At 44.0% G+C, this 20,844-nt stretch overlaps 1 protein-coding gene across 2 annotated transcripts in view; it reads left to right on the forward strand.

Annotated features, from left to right (window-relative positions):
- Nucleotides 1–20,844, forward strand: part of TTYH3 (tweety family member 3) — a 73,276-nt gene that overhangs the window by 25,912 nt on the left and 26,520 nt on the right. For both annotated transcript variants that reach the window (XM_083872683.1, XM_083872684.1), the window contains exons 2-4: nucleotides 11,126–11,295; nucleotides 19,245–19,356; nucleotides 19,979–20,199. In XM_083872683.1, the coding sequence (XP_083728809.1) occupies nucleotides 11,126–11,295; nucleotides 19,245–19,356; nucleotides 19,979–20,199 (503 nt within the window). The remainder of the gene's footprint in view (nucleotides 1–11,125; nucleotides 11,296–19,244; nucleotides 19,357–19,978; nucleotides 20,200–20,844) is intronic.

The following is a 20,844-nucleotide window of genomic DNA, read 5'->3' on the forward strand; positions in this document are numbered from 1 at the left end:
CCAGCATTTGACAGATGACTTCAGAGGGGGAAAGCAACTTAAGTAGCTTAATAGGATTTAGCTCTGTCTACACTGTCCTGCCAGAGCACGTTATAAACCACTTTAGTGGGATTCCTTCTTTAAATATAGCCATGACATAAGTGCAGGCAGAACCTCTAAGAGAACTCTGGGAACTTTCCTGAAAAATCAATCTCTGTGGTTCAGAAGAATTGCTGAATGAATGAATGTCAGTGCAGGAACTCGAGGAATCCCACCAGCACTGATCTCATGAGCAGGATAAAGAGATCTCTGAGGGCAGGCTGTGTGTGTATTAAATTACCTATAAAATGCATTGATTTCCAGTGGATATGATGTCTATGTCATGGGAAAGCAAAGCAACTAATGAAAAATCCTGTTAGAAGACAGTGGGGCAAACACCTCCTCCTTTTAACTGCTGTAACCTCTATTACAGCCAAATGTAATAGACCCTGTGTCCTACATATTCCCAAACTTGGTGGGAAGCTAAAAGTGAGGTGTATTTGTTTTTAAACATTTGATATAAACCAACTACTTTAAACTTTTTTAGGCCAGTGGCCCATGACAGCTTTCAGCTTTGCAGGCAAACCCTAAGAGAGTTGAACAGCTTTGAAACAGTTGAAAGGAGACAGATCCCCCTCTTCCCCCAGCCCCATGGGGAAATGAAGGAGCTGCAGGAAGAGCTGCTCAGAACCAGAGCCTGTGAATATGTGTTGGGGCATCAGATTTGCCTTGTAACTGCAAGAGTTTTAATCTGTAAGTGCATCTATAAGTGTTCACTCAGGAATGGCATTCAGGAGGTGAATTTAAAAAGGATGTGCTCCCCTTTTATGAGGATGATGGTGGGGAACAGAAGCACAGGGGTGAGGCAGTGACCACTCACCAAGTGCTGCTCTTCAGGGGAACTTGGCCGTGACTGCTGAGAGGAGCATCTGCAGCTCTGCTCTGCTGGTGAGAAAAACTCCCCATTCAGATTGCATTTCCCTCCAGGGCAGCAGCCTGAGGAGGCCCTAATCCCTTCTCACATTTGGCCAAGAGCCTGCAGGAGGCCTTTCTCAGCTCCCCAGCCTCCCTTGCACAGGCTGAGGAGAAGTGGTTAATGAAGCTCCCAGTGTTGTCAGTGGTGCAGAAACACGGGCTCCAGCTGTGACTGTGGTGGGTCTTGGCTAGCTTGGATAGTTGTTTTTTTTATATATCTGCTTCCTCTGTTAGTCCCTCTGTGGTGTGGGTTTTTATTTTTTTTTTTTTTTTTTTTTTTTTATTTTTTTTTTATTTTTTTTTTTTTTTTTTTTTTTTTTTTATGGGTTTGAAGGTTCTCAATAGTGAGTATTAGTAGTCTTTGTCCCTGAGGGTTTTTTGTTTTTGTTTTTGGTTGTTTTTTTTTTTTTTTTTTTTTTTTTTTTTTTTTTTTTTGAGAGCTTTTTTTCTTCTTTAAAGAAAGAAAAGGAAAAAAGGCAACTCAACCCCAAAATAAAATGAAAGAAGAGTTGATATTGAAATGTTTCCTGCACATGAAGGAGCCTCTTTTGTGAGAAGGAAAGGTACAGTTTTAAGTTGAAGGAAGAGATTTCCTCCCTTTCTTTCCCCTGTTTTTTAATTATTTCTTTTTTTGATCTTTGGCTCTAGTAGTCCCAAAAGAGGCAGTTTGGAGTGAATTAATGGTGAGAAGCGTGGCACCTGTTTGTCTCTGGCAGCTCAATGGCACGTTTGCATTGTTTGTGCAAGGAGGTCAGTGCAGGTCCACGGTCAATAGACGGGTCAGAGGTCTCTGTTCTCCCTTCCCAAACTCACAGAAGCTGTTCCCATGGGATATTGCCCCTTCCCAGCGCCCCACAGCCTCTCTGCATGAGTGACATACTGACTGAAGCTGACTGCAAATACAAATTATTTTAAGGAAGATGTCATGGTGGCTGCTGACCGTGGCACAGTGGGCAGTGACTTTCTGCAGATGTAGGACAGTGTGTCTTTGATTTTTTGTTCTTTGTCCCCTCCCAGGGGTCAGTCCTGGGGGCAGCCAGACCAGAGTGTTTTGCTAATGTAATCAGGAGAGCTCTTTCCCTCACCCTGTAGTAGCTTACGGTGTATTCTCAGTTTTTGCTGTGTAAACAGCCTTTTGACCTGCTGCACTTACGTAGAAAAATGCCAGTGAATCTGGATAGGGTAAATATTATGGAAACTCAGTGCTCTGTTGTTTTCCTGTTGGTTATTTTCATGTTGTTCCAAAACTTCTCGCTCATTATCCTGAAGATTCGCTTCAGGTTGCAAACTGAGCACAAACTGGATGTGGATCTGCCTGTCAGAGACACCTGAGTACACTAAAATGACCCATTGCCACCACTGACACATAAATGCAGAAGCCCAATTATTGCTGCTTCCCTTCCTGTCCATTCAGTGCTAATAAAAGCAGTTTATGAAGCCATTTGCAGTTGATTTGTAGTCTTGGCTAGAAAGTACATCTTTTCCTTTGAATTAATTTAATTTTTTTTAAAACTCAGGTGCCTTCAAATGCCAAAGTGTGTGCTAGAACTTCTCACTTAGACATCTTCCTAATAGCTGCAGTTTAGAAAAAGACCTCTTCATTGTGCTAATGATATGGAACAAGCTGTATACATTAAAAAAAAGGCAACAATAAGTTGCCTCTCAAGTCTAACATTAGTAACAATTTGATGTTAAGAGTTTCCATTCCAATTTGGATTCTCTCTCTGTTATTCTGTATAACTTTTGTGGCTCAGTGCAGCAAATGTAATGCTTGAGTTTATAGTGTGCAGCTGTAGATGCTCAGTGCCAAAACTCTCAAGACATAAATGGGATTAAAATGGTGCCTGAAGACAAACCAGCAAGTTCAAAATAATGCAAAATAATGGCAGAAGGGAGCAGAACCACATTATCTACAGCACTCATGCTCATGGAAACACTGCCATTCCTGCTGATGGGATGGGCTAACCCTGTTGATGGGTTGGGGAAAGTTTCCACAAGTGTTTGTTTTCTGTTCCACTTTGGGGTGGCTCTGCTCATTTCCATGCTTTTTCCTCTCCCTCCCCAGTGCCTTGTTTATCCTCTCCCTGGCAGAAATGGCAAAATACTGGTGACTGGTGTGTGCAGCTTGCAGTGACCTCCCTGCCAGGACACCAGAGCCCAGGATTGGGCTCAGTGTCTCCAAGCTCCATAGTGCCCGATCAGTCCAGATTTGGTTGTCTGGTTTAAGGAGAGGTGATTATGAAGATCAAGAAGTTGCTTTAAGCCTAAATACTGCATTTAATCTGTACTGGTGCCATGTCTCCTGGAAAGGGCAGGGTTTGGGATCTGCAGAGGAATGGGAGGCTTGTAGATGATGCATGTAATTACCTCTAGTGGAAGGCCCAATCTTTGTGGAGAATTCTTAAAATTCACCAGGGCAGGATGAACACTTGGGTTTGAAACCCAAATCTAGTAAGGAACAGCAATAGCTGAAGAGCAGCTAACGTGGAGTAAAGCACAGACTCTGTACAGCTGGGGTCTTGGAAGGAAATCCTTGAGGCTGCTGTCTGTGCCAGAGCATGAATGGCCATCGTAGATTTAAAAAAAAGTGTCCCAGCACTTGGCTTGATAGAGTGTAAGGACAGGCACATAGGAGAGATCATGTTTTTCCCCTCTAAATGAAGTGTATTGTCTCTGAGAGTGCACATTAAAGGAGGGGGAAGGGAAAAAGATGGAAATTGGATTAAATCACTGGGCTTCAGGCCTAAGCATTTCCTGCTCTATTTTTTTTTTTTTAAACACTCCAGTGCTGCCTCACTCACGTGCTGAGCTCTGCAACTGTGCCCTTGTCCCTGGCTGCAGGCAGTGCCACGTCCTTCCTTCAGGGAGTTCCAGGCCTGCAGGAGCAGAGCTGAGCTCCTGTGGGAGGGCTGGGGATGGGGAATTGCCTTGCTGTGGGAATTCATACTGCACTTGAGCACGAGCCAGGCAATAGAGGCAGTGCTTTCTTAGCCCTGGGTTGTAGGAGCATAAAATTCATACTTCCTTTGTAGCATGGGGTTTCTTTCCACTATCCAGTTTGCTGGAAAATGACCTTGTGAGGAGCCTGTGTTTTAAGGCATTAATGGATGATATAGTTTTCTAAGCAAGGAAATCAAGTGGCTTCTAAAAGACCTCGAGTAGAGGAGCCACTGTTGGGTGGGAATGTGTGAGCTAATCTGCTGTGGGAAAGGAATGTCTGCTGGAATTGTGTGGATGTGCCATGGGGTGAGCTGGGACGTGAGTGTGGATGTGAGTGGTGCAGGATACCTGCCAAATCCCTCCAGCTACCCTTTTGGTGCCCTTCACCTCCATATCCCAAATAATTATCTGATTCTTGCCTTTTAACACAATTAACTAATGGCTGTAACTTTGTCCAGCTGGGAACACTAGGAAGAAATAACCTTCTGAAGCTGAAGGCCTGTTCCCATGAGGATTCCTTGCACGTTTGGCTGGTCTGGGATCTGGGGCAAAGATCTGCATGAACACTGATGCATCCGTGGTGGTGGGGTTTTTTTAGAGTCCTGCAAGGGAATTCACAGAATTCCCAGAAAGGAAATCCGCCTTTTCAGCGAGAACGCTCATTTGACAAGCTGCCAGTTCTGAGCTAAGCCTCATTTAATAAAGATTTAGTCTGTGGGGACCTGTCAGTGGAAACTGAGTTTGGTGAGAGTGTCTCATTCTTTTCATCACTGTACTGCACAGAGGCTTTCAGCCAGCACTATGGAGAAACTGGGGATAAGAACATCCAATTTAGAGGACCCCCTTACCTCTGGGAACGTTTCCTTGCTGTGTAAGATGGAGATTGCTGAGTTGGTAACAACTAAGGGAATAAATGGATTGTTATTTGACTTCAACCCAATAGGACTCCAGTGTTCACTGCTGATTAGCACAGCTTAGATCTGCATTCATGGGCAGGAAAAAATATCCAACCCAATTGTTAAGCAAATCCTTCCTACTCTGTGCTTTCCATCTCTGTTTGGTGTGTGATATGAGCTGCCCTGATGAATTCTAGCACCTGCCCCTGTGTGACCTGTGGAAACTGAGGTGTGCAGACATACCTGAGCTATGTATTTTTCAACCACAGCTCTCAAAATCCTAGCAGAGATTATTTTGAGTGGGTTGCTGCAATAAGCCAAGGATCAACAAGTTGTGTCTTTTTGGCCTCTACAGTGCTTGCTTCTGTGAGTTGGACCAAATATAAAGGCAGAGCTGAAAGTCTTTAATTATGAAATAAGGGGTCACAATGTAAGTATGGAGGAAATTATGATGAATCTTTAATCAACCTAGCCTTGCTCTTAGTTGTTGCTTACACTTGAGAAATTAATCTGAATTAACAGGAGGAATGAATGCAAAACAGATTAGTTAAACCACTTTAAATGTACTAAAGTGAATTAAATGACACTGAATTCTAGTTAAACTACATTAAAACCCTGTGTGAACACTCATTTGTAATTAAAGTGGCTTTAGTTCACCATGAACTGTATAACACCCAGGCCTATGCAGAGCTTTGCAGTGCTGGGGAAACTGGCCTGCTCATGTAACCAGTGTGGTAAATGGAATTGAGTGGGGGAGTCATGCTAACATGGGGTTCAGCTGCAGATCTGGTTTTATTCTAATGTGTCTGCTTGTATTGTCTTAAGGTGTTTTTAGAAAACAAAACAAACAACAACAACAGCAAAAAAGGCATGAGACAATCCTTGGCATTTCCTGCTTTCTGGAAAGGAAAGCCAATAGCCAAAAAAAGCTCAAGGCAAAGTGTTGGCCTATATTGCTTGCACCAGCATGGACTTGCCCTAAATATATCTGTGATCTCCTGCACTCCCTTACCAGTGTGCTTTCTCTGAGAGATGTCTGTGAAGGGGATGAGATGGTGGAACCTGTTCTCTGTTTCCATGGTGCTCTTCCCTGCTGCAGAGGGATCCTTCATGGAAGAGAATTCATCTCAGTACCGTGGGAAAAGCCTCTTCCACAGCCCATTTCCTGCCCAGCTTTGCTCCTTCACAAGTGCTGAGCACAGGAATTGGCCTGGGAAGAGCTGTCCCCTGTGAGGAGACAGGGATGCTTCAGTGCTGACATCAGCAGTGCTTTCCACATCCTCCCCCCACCTTACATTGGCCAACGCATGGTTGGCTGTGTTCCTCACCCTTCTGTAGGGGCTGTGGGATGAGTGACATCCTGTGACACTCAAGCATCTCAACAAACACCTCATACAGCATTTTTTAAGTGCTGAAAATTGAGTCTCTGAACACACAGCGTGTTCGGAACAAGTTGGTGGAGAGGTCAGAGTGTTCCTCGTGTTGCCAGCATAAAAAAAAAAAAGAGTATCAGTTAGCTTGGTAGAACATAGCTGCTTATCTGTGAGTACATAAGCTTTTTAGAGAAATGTCCTGAAGTCTGGAAGGAAAAAAAAAAAAGCAGTGTAGGAAGTAGTGTAGGCATGACACTATCCCACAGCAGTTTCTTTTCTTGCTAAGATGACTTCCGTCCTTCATGGAATAAATAGAGATGAGTGCTCCTTTGGCAGCAGCCCAGGTTGCTTCATTTATTCTTTTGGGTGAACGTTTTTCTCTTCCCACACTCCTTTAACCTCTTCTCTCTGTTTTATTATCACTATCACAAGTCGCTGCATGGAAATACAGAAAAAATACTAGCTGCAGATTCAATGGAAAGCTTGCTTTTGGCAAAAGCTGACTTGAAGGTAAACCATTTTCAATCTGGCAATGATTAAGACAGCTGTGTTCTTGAGGTGCTCAAAAGCTGCAGCTCTTTTTGTTCTGTGGTCTGAAATTACAAAGTTTTAAGATGAAATACCTTTAAAAGCGTTGATGGAAAATTTAAAAATGAAACTGCAGTGCTTCTCAGGAACCACCTGAAGGCTTCAGCTTTGCCCTCAAGTTTCTTAAGAAGTTTTGGTAGACTTTCCAAACAGTAGTAAAATAGCAATCATCTATTCCATAGCTTCTTACTATTCTGTGCTGCTGTTACTGCAGTTAAAGTTGAAAGAATGTGGTAATTGGAAGTTGCATAAGTTGATATTGGTAGAACTTGTACCTGATAAACACCTAGATTGTTTTGAGTCCTTGTGTATTCAGAATCAACTTCTTAGCCCTGTCCTGCTGCCAGGACATTTTGTGCCAAATGGCAGAGGGGACATGGTGTGAAGAAGAGTCACTAAGCCAAGACTTTTCTGTATTTCAGGTGATGAGCAAACATTTAATGTAGTGGTAAACCTTGACATTTAACATGAATGCAGCCCAGAGTCTCTCTCCTGCACTGTGCTGCCTTGTGGCTTTATTTAGGCTTTCACCCTTTCTAAGGGAATAGATACATCTTGTATATCCCTTTTCTTATGTTCTTATGTAGATTTTGTGACTTCATCAGTTGGATGGGATGAAATAAACCTCTCTTAAGTGCAGTTTCAGCAGCTAAAATTAGCCTTCCAGGACCACAGCCCATAGATACATTCAGATAACTAACAGTGTGGGTCACCCTTTGGAATTTGCAAGCTGAAAGTGGTTGTTTCATATGGAGATTTTTCATCCAGGACACATGGCCGTATCTTGATTTATTTGATCCTCAGTAACATAAGGCAGAGTCTTGGAGAGCAGGGCTTGAGCAAACTGAAGGCTGATCTGCATGTAAGTCCTTAGTTAGGAATGATATCAACACCACACCACAGGGATGAGCTGACCAGCCCCTGGGTGGATTTGTGGGGGAGGTTTTTGCTGTGCTCTTGAGTTTCCGCTTTCTCTACATGAGACTCTAGATGTTTTCTGCCCTTTTTTTTGGCTTCATACTCCTGTAGAGGTGGTAAGTACCACAAATCCTGGCAGCCACACTGGAGCTGGGAAAGCTGTTAACATTGCAGCACCATCCCTGCACAGTGCTTTCAGGTTCCCTGGTGCCTCTCCAAGCCAGCAATGCTCCTGGTTAATTCCCTGTGTGCAGCTTTTATTTTGAAAGGGCTTCCTGACGCTGTAGCCTCCTCTCCTGCCAGTCTGGCTGATACCACTTGGATTTACTCTCATTTTCAGGGACTGCTCTGTCTCCACTTCTGCCATTAGTGTCAGTGCAGTGGTAAAATGCCGTTCCTCCAAGTTGTCTCCATTTTCCTGTAAGGGCAGTTCATGCATCATTTGCTATAAAGGTTCTGATAGCTCAGCAAATGTTTGAAGACAAATTGATGCTCTTTCGTGGCAAAAGGCCCAGTGCATAATTTTACATTTACTTGGGATAATGTGGCCTTGGATAACCGAGCCCCAGATTTGCTGTTGCAGGATAGAATGTCTAAGGGTTTATCCAGCCTCAACCCCCCTTTTTTAAATACTGCCATTTAATCCTGACAAGCAGGCAGAGGAATATCTTTGGTTGTGACGAGGCTTTCATTGCCAGCCAGTCCCTGGGTCCTAAACTGACTCATCAGTCAGAAAGATTAATAACTGCTCTGCTGGATGATTTCACTTGCCATGGCACATATCCATTAATGGAAAACAAATATTCTCTGGAAAATGAAATGCAGATTGTGGTGGAGTGGCCAGCCAAGTCCTTTTGGCCTGATGCAAATTTAAAGCACGTATTAAGTGTCCCTTCAAAGCAAGGACTTCAGGTTCCTTGCTGGTTGGCAATCTAATATTCATTTTTCCTTTTTTTTTTTTTAGTATTTCCTTTCAATGGGAAAGGAATAGGTTCCCCTACATCTGGAGCTGCAGTGTGGATTTTTTGCTGATAAAAGTGTTGCTGGGAGGATGTTTTCAGCTGAGTTTGTCTTTCCAGCAGCAATGCCTTTTAGCATGTGCAGGAGGATTGAGGGTGCGAAGAAAGAAGTGCAGGCGAGCAGGGCAGGAAAGTTTTGCCTTACAGCAGCCTGACATGTTTAAAAAATAAAGGCTATCCCTGAGGAGCTTTGGTATGCCAAATGTGTTAGTTAAATTAGCATGGAGGGCTCGTTCATGGCAAGGCTTCAGAAGTGGGGGAACGTGGGGCTCTGAGTGCAGCTCCCCTCTCAGAGGCCCCTTTCTGCTCAGGAGCTCCAGCAGTGCTCACACCATCTGGAGAAAGCATGGGAAAGGGGGATTGGGCTTTTTCCCTTCCACCCCCACTCCTCGCTGGTAGAGATCCCAGAGCTCACTCTGCACCACTCAGGGGCTGAGTTTCTGCTCTTTAGTTTTGGGAAAGCAGCACCTGTGAGCTCCCCCCAGTCCCAGGGCACTCCATGGGCTTGGGGAGAGGGTTTCTAAAGGCTGGGAAAGCCAAGAGCAAGGGGCTGCCTGGAGAATCTGTGGTGCAGCACTTGGGTTTCATTGCTGTGCACCTCCTTTCTTGGCTGGGAAGGACCTGGTGTGGCTCTTTTGCCAGGATAATCACTCAGCAGGGGGTACCTGTGGAGCAGAGCAGGGGGGAAAGAAAAGCCTACAAAGAGCAAGTTCCTACCAGACCCTGCTAGAAACAGGCACCAGTCGTGAAAGTTCTTTACTTTAATCTCAGCATTCTTTGTTGTATTCCTTTTGATCAGAAGGAAGTGATTGTTTCAATCAGGAGGAAGCATATAAATGTTCTTTAAGGAATTTCTGCATGGGAAGGAAAAGAGATACTGGTTTGAAAACCCAAGCCTTTGTTCTAGGTTAGCTGATACAGATCTGTGTCGGCATTCCCGATATTGGGGCAGCAGCAAGTGACTTGGACTCTTTCCAGTTATTTAAATAATTTCTAGTAAGTTGGCATTTGTCACCACTAACAAGGATTTATCAAAAAAACCTTATGGATAAAATTGCATCCTTTTGCTTGATTCATGCAGGTGGGAAAATATGGCTGGATATGGTATTGGAATGGATTCATTTTTTAAAGTGCTATTTTTTTTAACAAAATTGGTTTACATCTTTGGATTTTAGGCAGGATTTTATGAATAAAAATAAACTGGAAGTTAAATACTTACAACTTCCCTTTCCTCCCAGGAACATGACTAGAAATAGGTATAATTCACACTAACTCAACTTGTGACTGCTTCAAGTGTGTCTGTAACATCCACTTTTGTTGTACCTATATATGTGGATGGTATATGGAGGGGTTTAGCATTTATTCTAGGTCTACCTTGAACAGAAGCATTGCACAGAGATTGATGATTTTTTTTTAAAATGCATGTATAATAAATTCCACCCCCTTTCAAACCCACTCATGCACTTGGATTTCTAATGAATAAGCCTGCATATTTATTCATGAAGATTGAAAAACTGTACAGATAGAGGCAGCTGGCTGAATGTTTTTTTTATTATTATTTTTGTTCTCTAAATCTGCTGACCTGTGATTAGTAGTAAAGAGGAAACCCTCAGATTAACTTAGGCTGTTTGCAGACTGGGACAGACAAAATGGCTCAGCTATTTACAGCTGAGGTACAGAATGTGGTTTGGTCAAGTGGGGCGGAGAGAGGGGGCCGAGTGAGACAAAAAAAAATCACTTCTTGATATTTTAAAAACATGCCAAACACACCAAGTGATTTGTTTTCAAGGTATGCCATGCAGAGCCCTCAAACATCCCTGGCTGGCCTCTCCTGCTGTGGCCAGATGTGGCACCCATCTGTAATGGTTTCACGTTTGCCAAATTGAGTGCAGTGGTCTGAGTGTTCACTCTTTTTCCCCTCTGTGAGATAGGACCAAGAGAAAAGCAAGACTTGTCACTGTAGGACACAAAAGACTCCAAATATTTCAGAAGGCAAAGAGCATAGAAAAAAGCTTTATTGTCTAAATTCTTACTACCTTTTATAAGGTTTTCCCATACAGACTTAACATGGTTGGTGAATAGGAACGACACCTCTCTAATCCCATTGGTTAAACCAGAGAAACAGCAAACATCACCCTGGACAAAGATTGTTTTGAGAAAGGAGAGTTGTTTGCCAAAATTGTTTTGAGAAAAAGCTTTCTTGAGAAATTTTTCCTTGGGGAAAAAGTTAGCAGCTGCTAGCAGGCTAAAATCTCTCAGGCCCTCACAGACTTAAAGGTATAAAGACAGATTTATTAACACACACTAAAAGAAGAAAAGGAGAACCAAAGTAACAGGTCGTTACAGGGAACTGTTTCTCCTCTAGCTAAAAACCATGATGCCATCTCTGTTCCTGCAGGCCCTGCTGCTGTTGGGTGGCATTGCTCTCTCCTGCCTGGCTCTGGACCTGCTCTTCCTGCTGTTCTACTCCTTCTGGCTGTGCTGCCGGCACCGCAAGAGCGAGGAGCACCTCAATGCCGACTGCTGCTGCACAGCCTGGTGTGTCATCATCGCCACCCTCGTCTGCAGGTAGGTCCAAATGTGTCTGAACACTGTGCTCCAGCCAAAACACCTTTAGTCATCCTCATCAGAATCTTCTGCAATTAGTCGAGGTGACTCAAACGTAAATAGTACTTGTAAGAGCATCCATGGACAGCAGGGAGAAGGAACTCTGCAGACCTGAGTATTCTAGAAACACAAGAGTTTATTACAAGGCTCGTGGGTAAAGAGAGCTTTGCCTTCAGCCACCAGCCTCAGCTGGAGGGAAGCCCCAAAGAGAGAGGGTGTGAGGTAAGGGAGGTAAAAAAGCTAAGAGGGGTAAGAGTGAGGTAAGAGAGAGGGCTAAGAGCGGTGAGAGGTCAGAGTAAGAGGTAAGAGAGGGAGCGGTAAGAGCAGCAAGAGAGTGAGCACCTTGTTACAATACATTCTATCTCCTTTTGTGTTGAATATTCTAATTTACAGTGACCAACCGGCACAAGATACAAAACCTACAAACTCTGCATGCAGCCTATGAGAACTACTATATTACCATATCATTTTATATTCTAAAGATGACTTTTCTTATCTACTTTTCCCCTGATACCTTGGCAGGGTGGAGAGGGGCTACATTCCTGAGTCCTTTTGTTTTCTGTCGTTCCACCTATCTCCAGCTAATCACAGTCTTCCTGCCTGCCATGATCACATCTCACAGCTGGCTTTCATTTCTATTTCACTCGCAGGTTTTACATCTCCAGTATTTCTTACCAGGCAATCATATCCACAAGCCCTTCCTGTCCTATCTTTTCCAACAAGTACTGAAATAAGAAAGAAGAGGCTGAGAAACAGGTTACCAAGACTGCTAGAACTATCTAAAGGAGGCCCATGAAGCACTGGGCTGTGACCAATAAAACTGTTTCATGGCTCGACAAGAATTTCAGTATAAGCTTACAAAGATAGAAGTTTGAAACAGAGTTGAGTTTTAGGCCTTGAAATGTTTGGAGCATAGAAAGTTTCTAAGATACAAAAAAATATAGAACAAGCAACTATTGTATGCTGTAAGGTGTAGTGTTTATTGATTGGCTTAAGTAGACACTTGTAAACCTTCAGTGTCAGCCTATTGGCTAAGAAACTTTTAAAAGACCTTGTAACAAAGAGAACTTTGACTTCTGTTGTTATAGCATGAGTTTTACCGTCTTTTATGTCTCTACCTCCACTGAAACTGATAATGAAATAAAAAAAAACTCATCCCATTATTAGTGATTAGATCCAACACACACCCTGACACCTCAAATGCTCTGCCTCTCCTTTGTGCGTATTGGCAATAACCCCGCTTTCCATTGCATGTATGTCTGTTTTTAAATGTCTGTAATGTATCTCCTTCCTTTCTACTGCTTGTGGAGCTGCCTGGTGGTTTGAGCAATGTGAAAAGGAATAGTTAATGCCCTGCTCTTTGATACTTTTCAAGTGATAAATCAAGGACCCTCAGTCCTTGGGAGCTTATCGCTTAAACAGCATGGATACAGCTGAAATATTTATCTGGTCTAAACGCAAATTTCTCAGAGCCTGGTGTCCAAAAAGAATCACCATGTGTGGGAGAGTAGATTAGGAAGAAAGAGTTACAGATTATTCTTTTGGGTTTGGGAGGATTGGTGTTCTACTGGAGGGAATGTTCAGATTTTGTAGCCTGCTGCATTTTGTTATCTGCGCTAACGTGCCATCTCCAAGGGCTGCTGGTAATGGTGCCAGGGTCAGCAGTGTTTCCTGTTATGGCTGAGCAATAGAAGCTTTTGGAGATGAGGTGGAGAGAGGGATTGCTGAAAACCAAGAAAAAATTCAGTAATTAGTAGAGAATGGGTGGCAGGAGAATTAAAAAGGAGATAATTTCCTCGAAAGTGAATGATGTGGCATCTGAAAGCAGGGACATGCAGATATGGAAGGAGCCTCTGATCTTGTTCTGACTTGGGCAGAATGAGTCCTCTGGATGTGTGCCCTGCATCAAGCACTTTCCAATTTGTGTTTCTTTCCAATTCCAAGCATCATCTATTCTTGCCCAAGACTCCAGGTGGTCTCAGCTGGCCCTCCGTGAGTCTGGCAGGTCTGGGAGCAGTCCCCTAGTCCAGAGAGGAGGGAGCAATGAGACAATTGTATTTGGCAGTGCCTTGTGGCTGCGTTTTTGCATTAGCCTGCTGATATGATAGGTGGTGTGTGTGCGTGTGATCCCTCTGGAGGTGAGGTGCTCCTTGAAGGCCAGAGTCATCTGCTGGGGAGCTGCACTGTGCTGCTGATGCATTTCTGTGTTTGCTCTTTCGAGGCCCTCACTTAAGAGAACAGCAGAGCCTTGAAGTGTTGGAACAAACAGTGCAGAGCAGACATTCTGTGGTGAGTTTAGCAGCTGGGGATGGATTTGCCTGTAGAAGCAGGGGGCTGAGGGCTAAGGAGGAGACCTTGTGTACCAGCCAGTATTGCTGTGTTTGCAAGGAGCTCTTCCATGCTTTGCTGGGTGCAAATGGGTGCCTGGGGTGGAAAGGCAAACCACAGAACAACTTGTAGAGAAGTCTCAGCCTCATTCACCTTTATTTTAGTCATCTTAAGAGCTTCAGCTGCATCCATTCCATTCCACTGGGAGAGCTGTGGTCCTAACCTTTTCTTACAGAAGCTCTGGCTGATGCTATTTATAGTTGTGCTGCTGCTACAGGCCCTTGTTAGCTATTGTTATGCAGCAAATGTGACCCAGGCAGCTGCTGCCCTGTGGTAGTTGTGTTTGTTTTTGATTGTAGAAAGGGTGAGAAGGAGGTATTCTGCACTTCTCCAGAGCATATGTGCAATCATTTAAAATTGGAAGGGCAGCATATTAATTCTGATAAACTTGATGTGACTCTGTCAAATCCACAAGCTGGAAAGCTGCTTAGCCTTCCTCAAAATCTGAACCACTGGTTCTCATCCTTGGTGTACAATTTGTTTCTGCAAGTATTAAATGCAGAACTATAAAACAAAGGCACATAACGTAAGGGTCTATATGAACCTACAGTGACATTAGATGATTATTTTTCTTGACTATTTTAATTAGTTGTTTGATTTCCTCTCTGAAATCAACATGCTGGAGCAAAAGCAGGTTGATACCATCATTGTGAGGAAGGTGCTGTCCAAATGCTGCTGCTCTCCTGCAGGGCTGAGCTTGGTTTTCTGCCTCTCTGCAGCAGCTGGATGCCACAGTGGTCTCAAAGCAGTGTCTGTTGGCACTCTGTGCTCTGTCTGTGCCTGGGAATGCAGACACAGCTCCAGACAAGTTGACTCCAACTGTTGGGATCTACCTGGGACTTCCTGCTAGCACTGATTAAAGATTAGCCCACTGGATAGATCCTATCCTACCCCAGCTGTGTGTCACTATAACAGAAGAGCCAGACCAGCTGTTCTAATGGGGTAAAAGGCTGTTCTGACCCTCTGCCTCACTTGGGAGGCAGTTTTGTGGCTCTGGGTGCTGAAGCACCGAGAAGTTCCAACCAGCAGCAGGTCTGGTCTGTCTGAGTACTTGGAAGGGGACTATTGTCCTACTAACTGAGAACTAGTTAACTCTGGTTAGATCCAGCTGTGCCTAGAACATGCTTCTCTGGGTTCCCTCAGTCCCAGGGGGCTGTTTGTGCTCTGAGTGCTGCTGTGTGCTGGGCATAGCTGTTTCCTAATGACCCACAACAGGGACAGTGCTGAGCCAGCAGAGGCATAACTGGTTAACAGAAGCTCTCCAACAAAATGCCTCTAATGAGTCTTCCCAGTTGCCACAAAGCTGCAGGAATGCTTAGCCTAGATTTTTTCATTAATACTTCAGTTCTAGTCCTTACAAATTTTGATTGGTTTTTGTGTGTGGGGAGTTGTCCTATAAACCATCTCACCCACAGGTTAGGTGACAGTAATTCTCCCAGAAGGGCCCTCAGCTCCAAAGGTGGGGACAAAGCTTTGTGGAGAGGGTATCAGAAAGAAATGGGTGCAAATAAATGGTAAAAACTTGTTTTATCAAGTGCCAGTAATAGCACTTTCCCCTGGTGCGAAAGTGCAAGGTGGTAATTAGACAGACAAATTAACATTCCTCCTGAGAACTTGAAGTCTAAAAAGGGCTCTTCTTATGAAGTTCCTGTAATTAAAGATGACTTGGTGTAGTTAGATTATTCATTTCTAGGGATGTGATGTGAATGGCTAGTGCTCATCTTTCCAGACTGGTGTCTGGGTTCCCAGAGGGTCACAGTGTGTGGGGGTATTACAGCAGGAGGATCTCACCACTAGAAAGCACATATATCCTCTCTGTGTCAGATCAGTGCTCTGATGTTCATCATGTGTAAATACAGAAAACTTCTTTTTGGTTTTTTGTAGGTCACATTGCAAAAAAATTCAGAATTACAGTTAATTGGTTCTTGTGGTTCTTTACCTAGGTGTCCAAAGCTCAGGTGATTCTTGCACACAAACCATGGCAAAGCTGCTCTCCACACTTGAATTTCTTCAATCTGTCGGAAAAGACAGAAATCCTGGTGTGCCCCTCTTCCATCTCACTTGTACAACTCTCTGAAGAGCTTGTAGAGTTCTGTGTCCCTGGTGTGTGTCTGTGGGTGTGCACTGGTGGTGACAGCTTTAAAGCTCCAAGTGCAGTGTTTTCTTGACTTAAATAAGTGGGTTTCTTAAAACTTACTAAAGCTATTGAGCAGCCAAGTGGCCAAAGTACAGTGTTGAACAGCAGGAGCAACTTTTTATATGGCCTGTAAGACCGTGATAGATTGATTTTTAAGGATTTTATTCAAAAATATGAGTGAGAAGGAAAGCAAAGGTGTGGTGGTAGTGAAAGCAACGGGAGGCTGACAAAGGTAGGTCTGGGAAGAGGAATTGAGGGTGGGCCAGTATGGATTTGGGAAGAGAGAGGGGTGTGTGCACTCAAAGGGGAATGCAACAGAAGCAAGACTGGCAGAAATAGACCTGACTTTTCTATAGAAGCACTGAAAATGTGTTGGAGTATCTTCCAGAGGGTGCTAGGGTGGAAAAGAGCTGTGTTATTCAGGAATGCTGTTCTTGTATCCAGGCTGTGTGACAGAAATACATCCATTGGGTGATGATTTTGTCATCCTGTACTGGGAGATGGATCTGCTGTATCTTAGGCTAGTGTGCCTTCCGGGGTTCGTGCAAGAAGCCTGGTGATTTATCATGACCCCAAGGACTTACGCTGCTGGGTTAAGATGAGTTGATCTATTTTTATTTTCAAAGAATGCTCTTAAATAGAAGGAGCCCCTCTGTTCCCCTTTAATCATATAAAAGGTAGTTAAAAACTAGCACAAATCCTTAAATCTGATTTAAACAATAGCAACTCATATCAGTGTGTGTGTGTGGGCAGGGATTTGAAACAACTGTTGGATTTAGATGAAGCCAAATGCAAGCAGAGCTAAGCAGCAGCAGCTCCCCCCTGCCTGCCCTTCAGCTCTGCAGGAACAGCTTCAGGAACAGCTGCCCCCAGCCCGGGCTTGTGGGATGGGTTCCTTCCCTCTCTACCCTGATAAAAAAGGGAAGAGCCCCAAAACTGCACGGCTTGTTCCTAGGGGAAGGGCTGGCAGTGTAAGTGGCCCTTGCTAGCCCAGGGTGTGACTGCAGAGCTGCCTTTGGCAGGGCAGGAATGGAATCATTAACACTTCATGTGTAATTTGCAGTGAATGTGTGAGTCTCATGTCTAGAGGAGTTTATTACTGGGATTAAATGGCTTTTATCCCAATTGTTGGGCTGTAGTGTTTTCTCTCGGGAGCAGTGGCTGTGCCTGGAGGGCCGGGGCAGTGGAGCTGTGGTTTGTACTGGGCAGGGTGGGAAGCCTACGGAAAACTGCCAGGGTGGATCTGCCTCCAACAGGGCAACGAGTTCAAAGTCACTTCTTTGTGTTGCCAGCACTTCATAGCTGGTACCTGTGAGTGAACTGCCTGATCTGTGCAGCATCCCCAAGGACAAGGTGTCTGCTGCTACTTCAGAGACCCGTTTCTGAGACTTTCCCACCAAAACTGTGCTGCTGTGCTGGGAATACTGAGAGCCAAGCAGCAGCTTTTGGGCACTTACCAAGCCTTTGCTGAAAGAATAGGCTTCTAGTAGCTGTAAACAGGCTGAATAGAAATTGCTCGCTAATTAAAGGGGTCAGATCTGCCTATTCAATGTCAAGAATGTTCTGGAATGTATTTGGTGTCTATGCTAGAAACAATTGTTAACATTCTCTGCAGCTCAGGAGGCTGAGAGGGTCTGTGTGAATTTCTTTGCTCTGATAAGACAAGGAGAAATTTGGTTTTGTAATTTCTGTGATGGGGTGCCTTATCCTGGGCATAGCTCTGCATCTGTAATCTCTGCTTCAGGGGGAGGGGGAGATGTGTCTTTTTTATCCCTTCCACCCCCGTGCACCCCAGGCATGTGTTATCAAGCTCTGATAATAGCTGCAACCAGGGAGGAATGCAGAGGGCTTTTCTCTCTTTAGTTATCAGCACAATTTGCATTAGGAAAATGTTTGAGGAATGGTGTTCCTGGAGAAAGAGGCCCATTTCTTTTACTAATGCTAAATATTTAGTTACATAGCTGCTGCTGCCTCTCTTTCTGTTTATGAAGGCTGCCTCTTGTCCCTAGAAGACTCCTCAGCTGAGGTTTTTATGGGCCAAGCTCTCTATAATTTATGGAGATTCAATTGCTGGAAAAAGCATGAGGCTGACACAGATTTTCCTAGTGGATCTTCTTCCAGATCATGATCTTTGCTTCTCTTTCTTGTCACATTTGACCAGGTGAACTACATTGTTCTGCTCACTCTTTTGAAGCAGAGCCCTGGAAAGGAGGATGGAATTTGTCTTCCTGCAGGAGAAGAGCAAGAGCAGGAACAGTACACAGAGTTGTGGTGAAGGAACTAAATGTTTCATCCAGAATAAGTTTAGATTTACAACAGGATCATCACCACCACCTTCCTTTGCACTGCCACAAACACAACCTTGGTGTCTTGAGAACCTTCCTAGAAAAGGTCTTGGGTGCTCTCAAGCTAAATATAACACAGGAACAGAAAAACTGTACCTTGGTGAGGTTTGTTTGCCCTGAGTTTAGTTGTGTGATCCCTTCACAAGTTCTTTCCTTCTCTATTATTAGGAAATATGGGCTTGGGAAGAGGAACTGTGAGTTCCTGCAGTGATCTCTTAATAGAAGAGGTATTGCTGACTTGCATGAGATAATCCTCTGGTTGCAACTCATTTACAGGATCTTCCTCTTTTAAGTGAGGCTTAAGCTAATATGGTTTACTTCATAATTGGGGCAGACTGATATGTGTGGACAATTATAGAAAATCAGCTGATAGGTGGTAATTTGCTAAGCAGCTGGAGTTGAATTGTGTCTGCAAGCTTGAAATTTGCTTGCTTTAAAAATAAATAAGCCTTTTGTCCCAGTAAGTTGTTAAGCCTCCCTTCCCAGTACTCTAAATCAGTGTGACAGAAATGTTTCTAATGGGAAGATAAATCAAGATAATGTTCATAGATATTTCACAGGGTAGAGAAGAGGGCATGGAAAATGTATCTGGAGGAACCACCACCATGGGCAAGCAGTCAAAGCAAGCTCTTTGTGTCCTGCTTTAAAAGAATGTAACAAAATAGTCTGTATTTCATGTCCAGAGAAGGCACATATCTCCCAGCACAGCAGTGGCAGCTCTCTCAGGATGGATTTCTGCTTGTCCATGGCTGGACCTGAGCTCCCAAACAGTTCTCTAACAGGTTTTCATTATTGTACCATGAATGAAACACTCTTGTTGTCTGTTTCATGTGGATGCTGTGTGGAGAGCTGCTGGCTGTGAATGTTTACAGGAGGAAACCAAGGAGCAGCATGGCCGTGGTTCTCTTTGGACGGAGCACTTTGCCTTTTTTATGGAAAGCACCGGTGTGACCACCCAGAGCACTGGAGTCATCAGCCCCATGTTACACACTTGCCTTTTAGCCTTACCTCTGCCCTTTGTTGCTTTTCTTCCTCTGCAGTGCTGGAATTGCCGTGGGCTTCTACGGGAATGGGGAGACGAGTGACGGCGTGCACCGGCTGACGTACTCGCTGCGCCACGCCAACCGCACTGTGGCCGGCGTCCAGGACAGGGTGAGCACCCCAAAAACGGGACCTGTGGCCATGAGCAGCCTCCCTCAGCACCTCTCCTCCTGGATCTGGCTGTGCCTGTGTCTCTTCCTGTTTTCTCTTCATATCTGGGCTCGGAATTGTGCTAAAATTTCCATTAGTGGCGGGGTGATTTCTTCCGCTCTTCTAAAAATAACAAAGTGAACGCGGCTTGTTGAGTGAAGCCTTCTCTTTGCTGGTTTTAAAAACAGCTTGTGATCAGCTCTCTCTTCCACACCCGGAAGAGGAGGCAGGGCAAAGCAGACAGATCTTAGTAAAATGTAGAATTTTAGTACCACTGGTTGTTCCTGTGCTATCTCTAATTTCATGGTATCATACTGCAACCTCGATGGCTGCAAAATATGTGTGTGTGTGTTAAGGCTCAGCTGAGGGGCCATCATTGGATTACTTGCAAACAATCTCCCTTATTTAAGTTGCTTTTGAAGGGTAAGCAGTCTGAGCCTCTTGAGAGAGAGGACTGGTAGTCTGGAAGCTGCCCATGACTTGCTAGTAAGAATGAATTCCCTTTTTACTTCCTTGCCTTCCTCTACTTTAATTATTTTTTTAAAAAATTTGTTTATCCCCCTTTTTCTTTCCCATACTATAGGTTCTGGACACTGCAGTGGCCCTGAACCAAACAGTGGAACCAAACTTGCTGGTCCTGGAGGAGATGTTCAAGAAGCAGACAGACTACCTGCACATTGTCCAGAAACTGCAAAGTCTCTTGGATGATCTGGTCAGGCAAGCGACTGAGATCCCCTTTTGGAAGAATGACGAGGTGTCTCTGGAGGAGCTGGCAATTCAGATTGACCTCTATGACTGGTACAGGTGTGTAGCATGCTGTAGTGTAATGGTTGTAGCATCTGCTTTGGCTTGTTCTGCAAAAATTATGTGCATGTTCTGGGTGGCTGAGCCAAAGGCTCTGTATATTGCTGCAGGTGCTCTTGGCCCACAGAGCTGATTTGTTTCTTACTGCTGGACTGCATTCAGTTTAGATCAAAATGCACATCTTTTCTTCCTCTAGTGTCTTTATTACCAACTGATGAGAAATTCATTCTCAACATACAAAATCTGCAGTTTGAGTTCTAGCACTGGGGATAAAAACCAGCCCCAGATATAGCTTCTGCTCTGTCCTAATAAGTGCATAAAGAACACATTAAATAGAGTAGAAAATGGCACTAGTTCTCTAAGTTAATACCACAGCCTAACATTCCTTTTCATTAAACATGTTAAATAAGATATTGCATCAGTTGTATTCCACAAAAGAAAATCTCTATCCAAACATGTGGAAAAAATAACTGAAGCATTTCCTAACAAATATCTAGGAAGTCCAAGAAGCTGCAATGCCTTTTCTTCCTCTGGTGATGACCAGTGCATATAACATCCCACTAGAAAACACTAGTAGTCTCATTTCTCCACAACTATTTGCTCTGAGCATGTTGTGTTAATGCTTTTACCTGCCTCACCTTCCAA

This window comes from Zosterops lateralis, assembly GCF_965231275.1.
Source record: "Zosterops lateralis genome assembly, chromosome: 15".
Classification (NCBI taxonomy): domain Eukaryota; kingdom Metazoa; phylum Chordata; class Aves; order Passeriformes; family Zosteropidae; genus Zosterops; species Zosterops lateralis.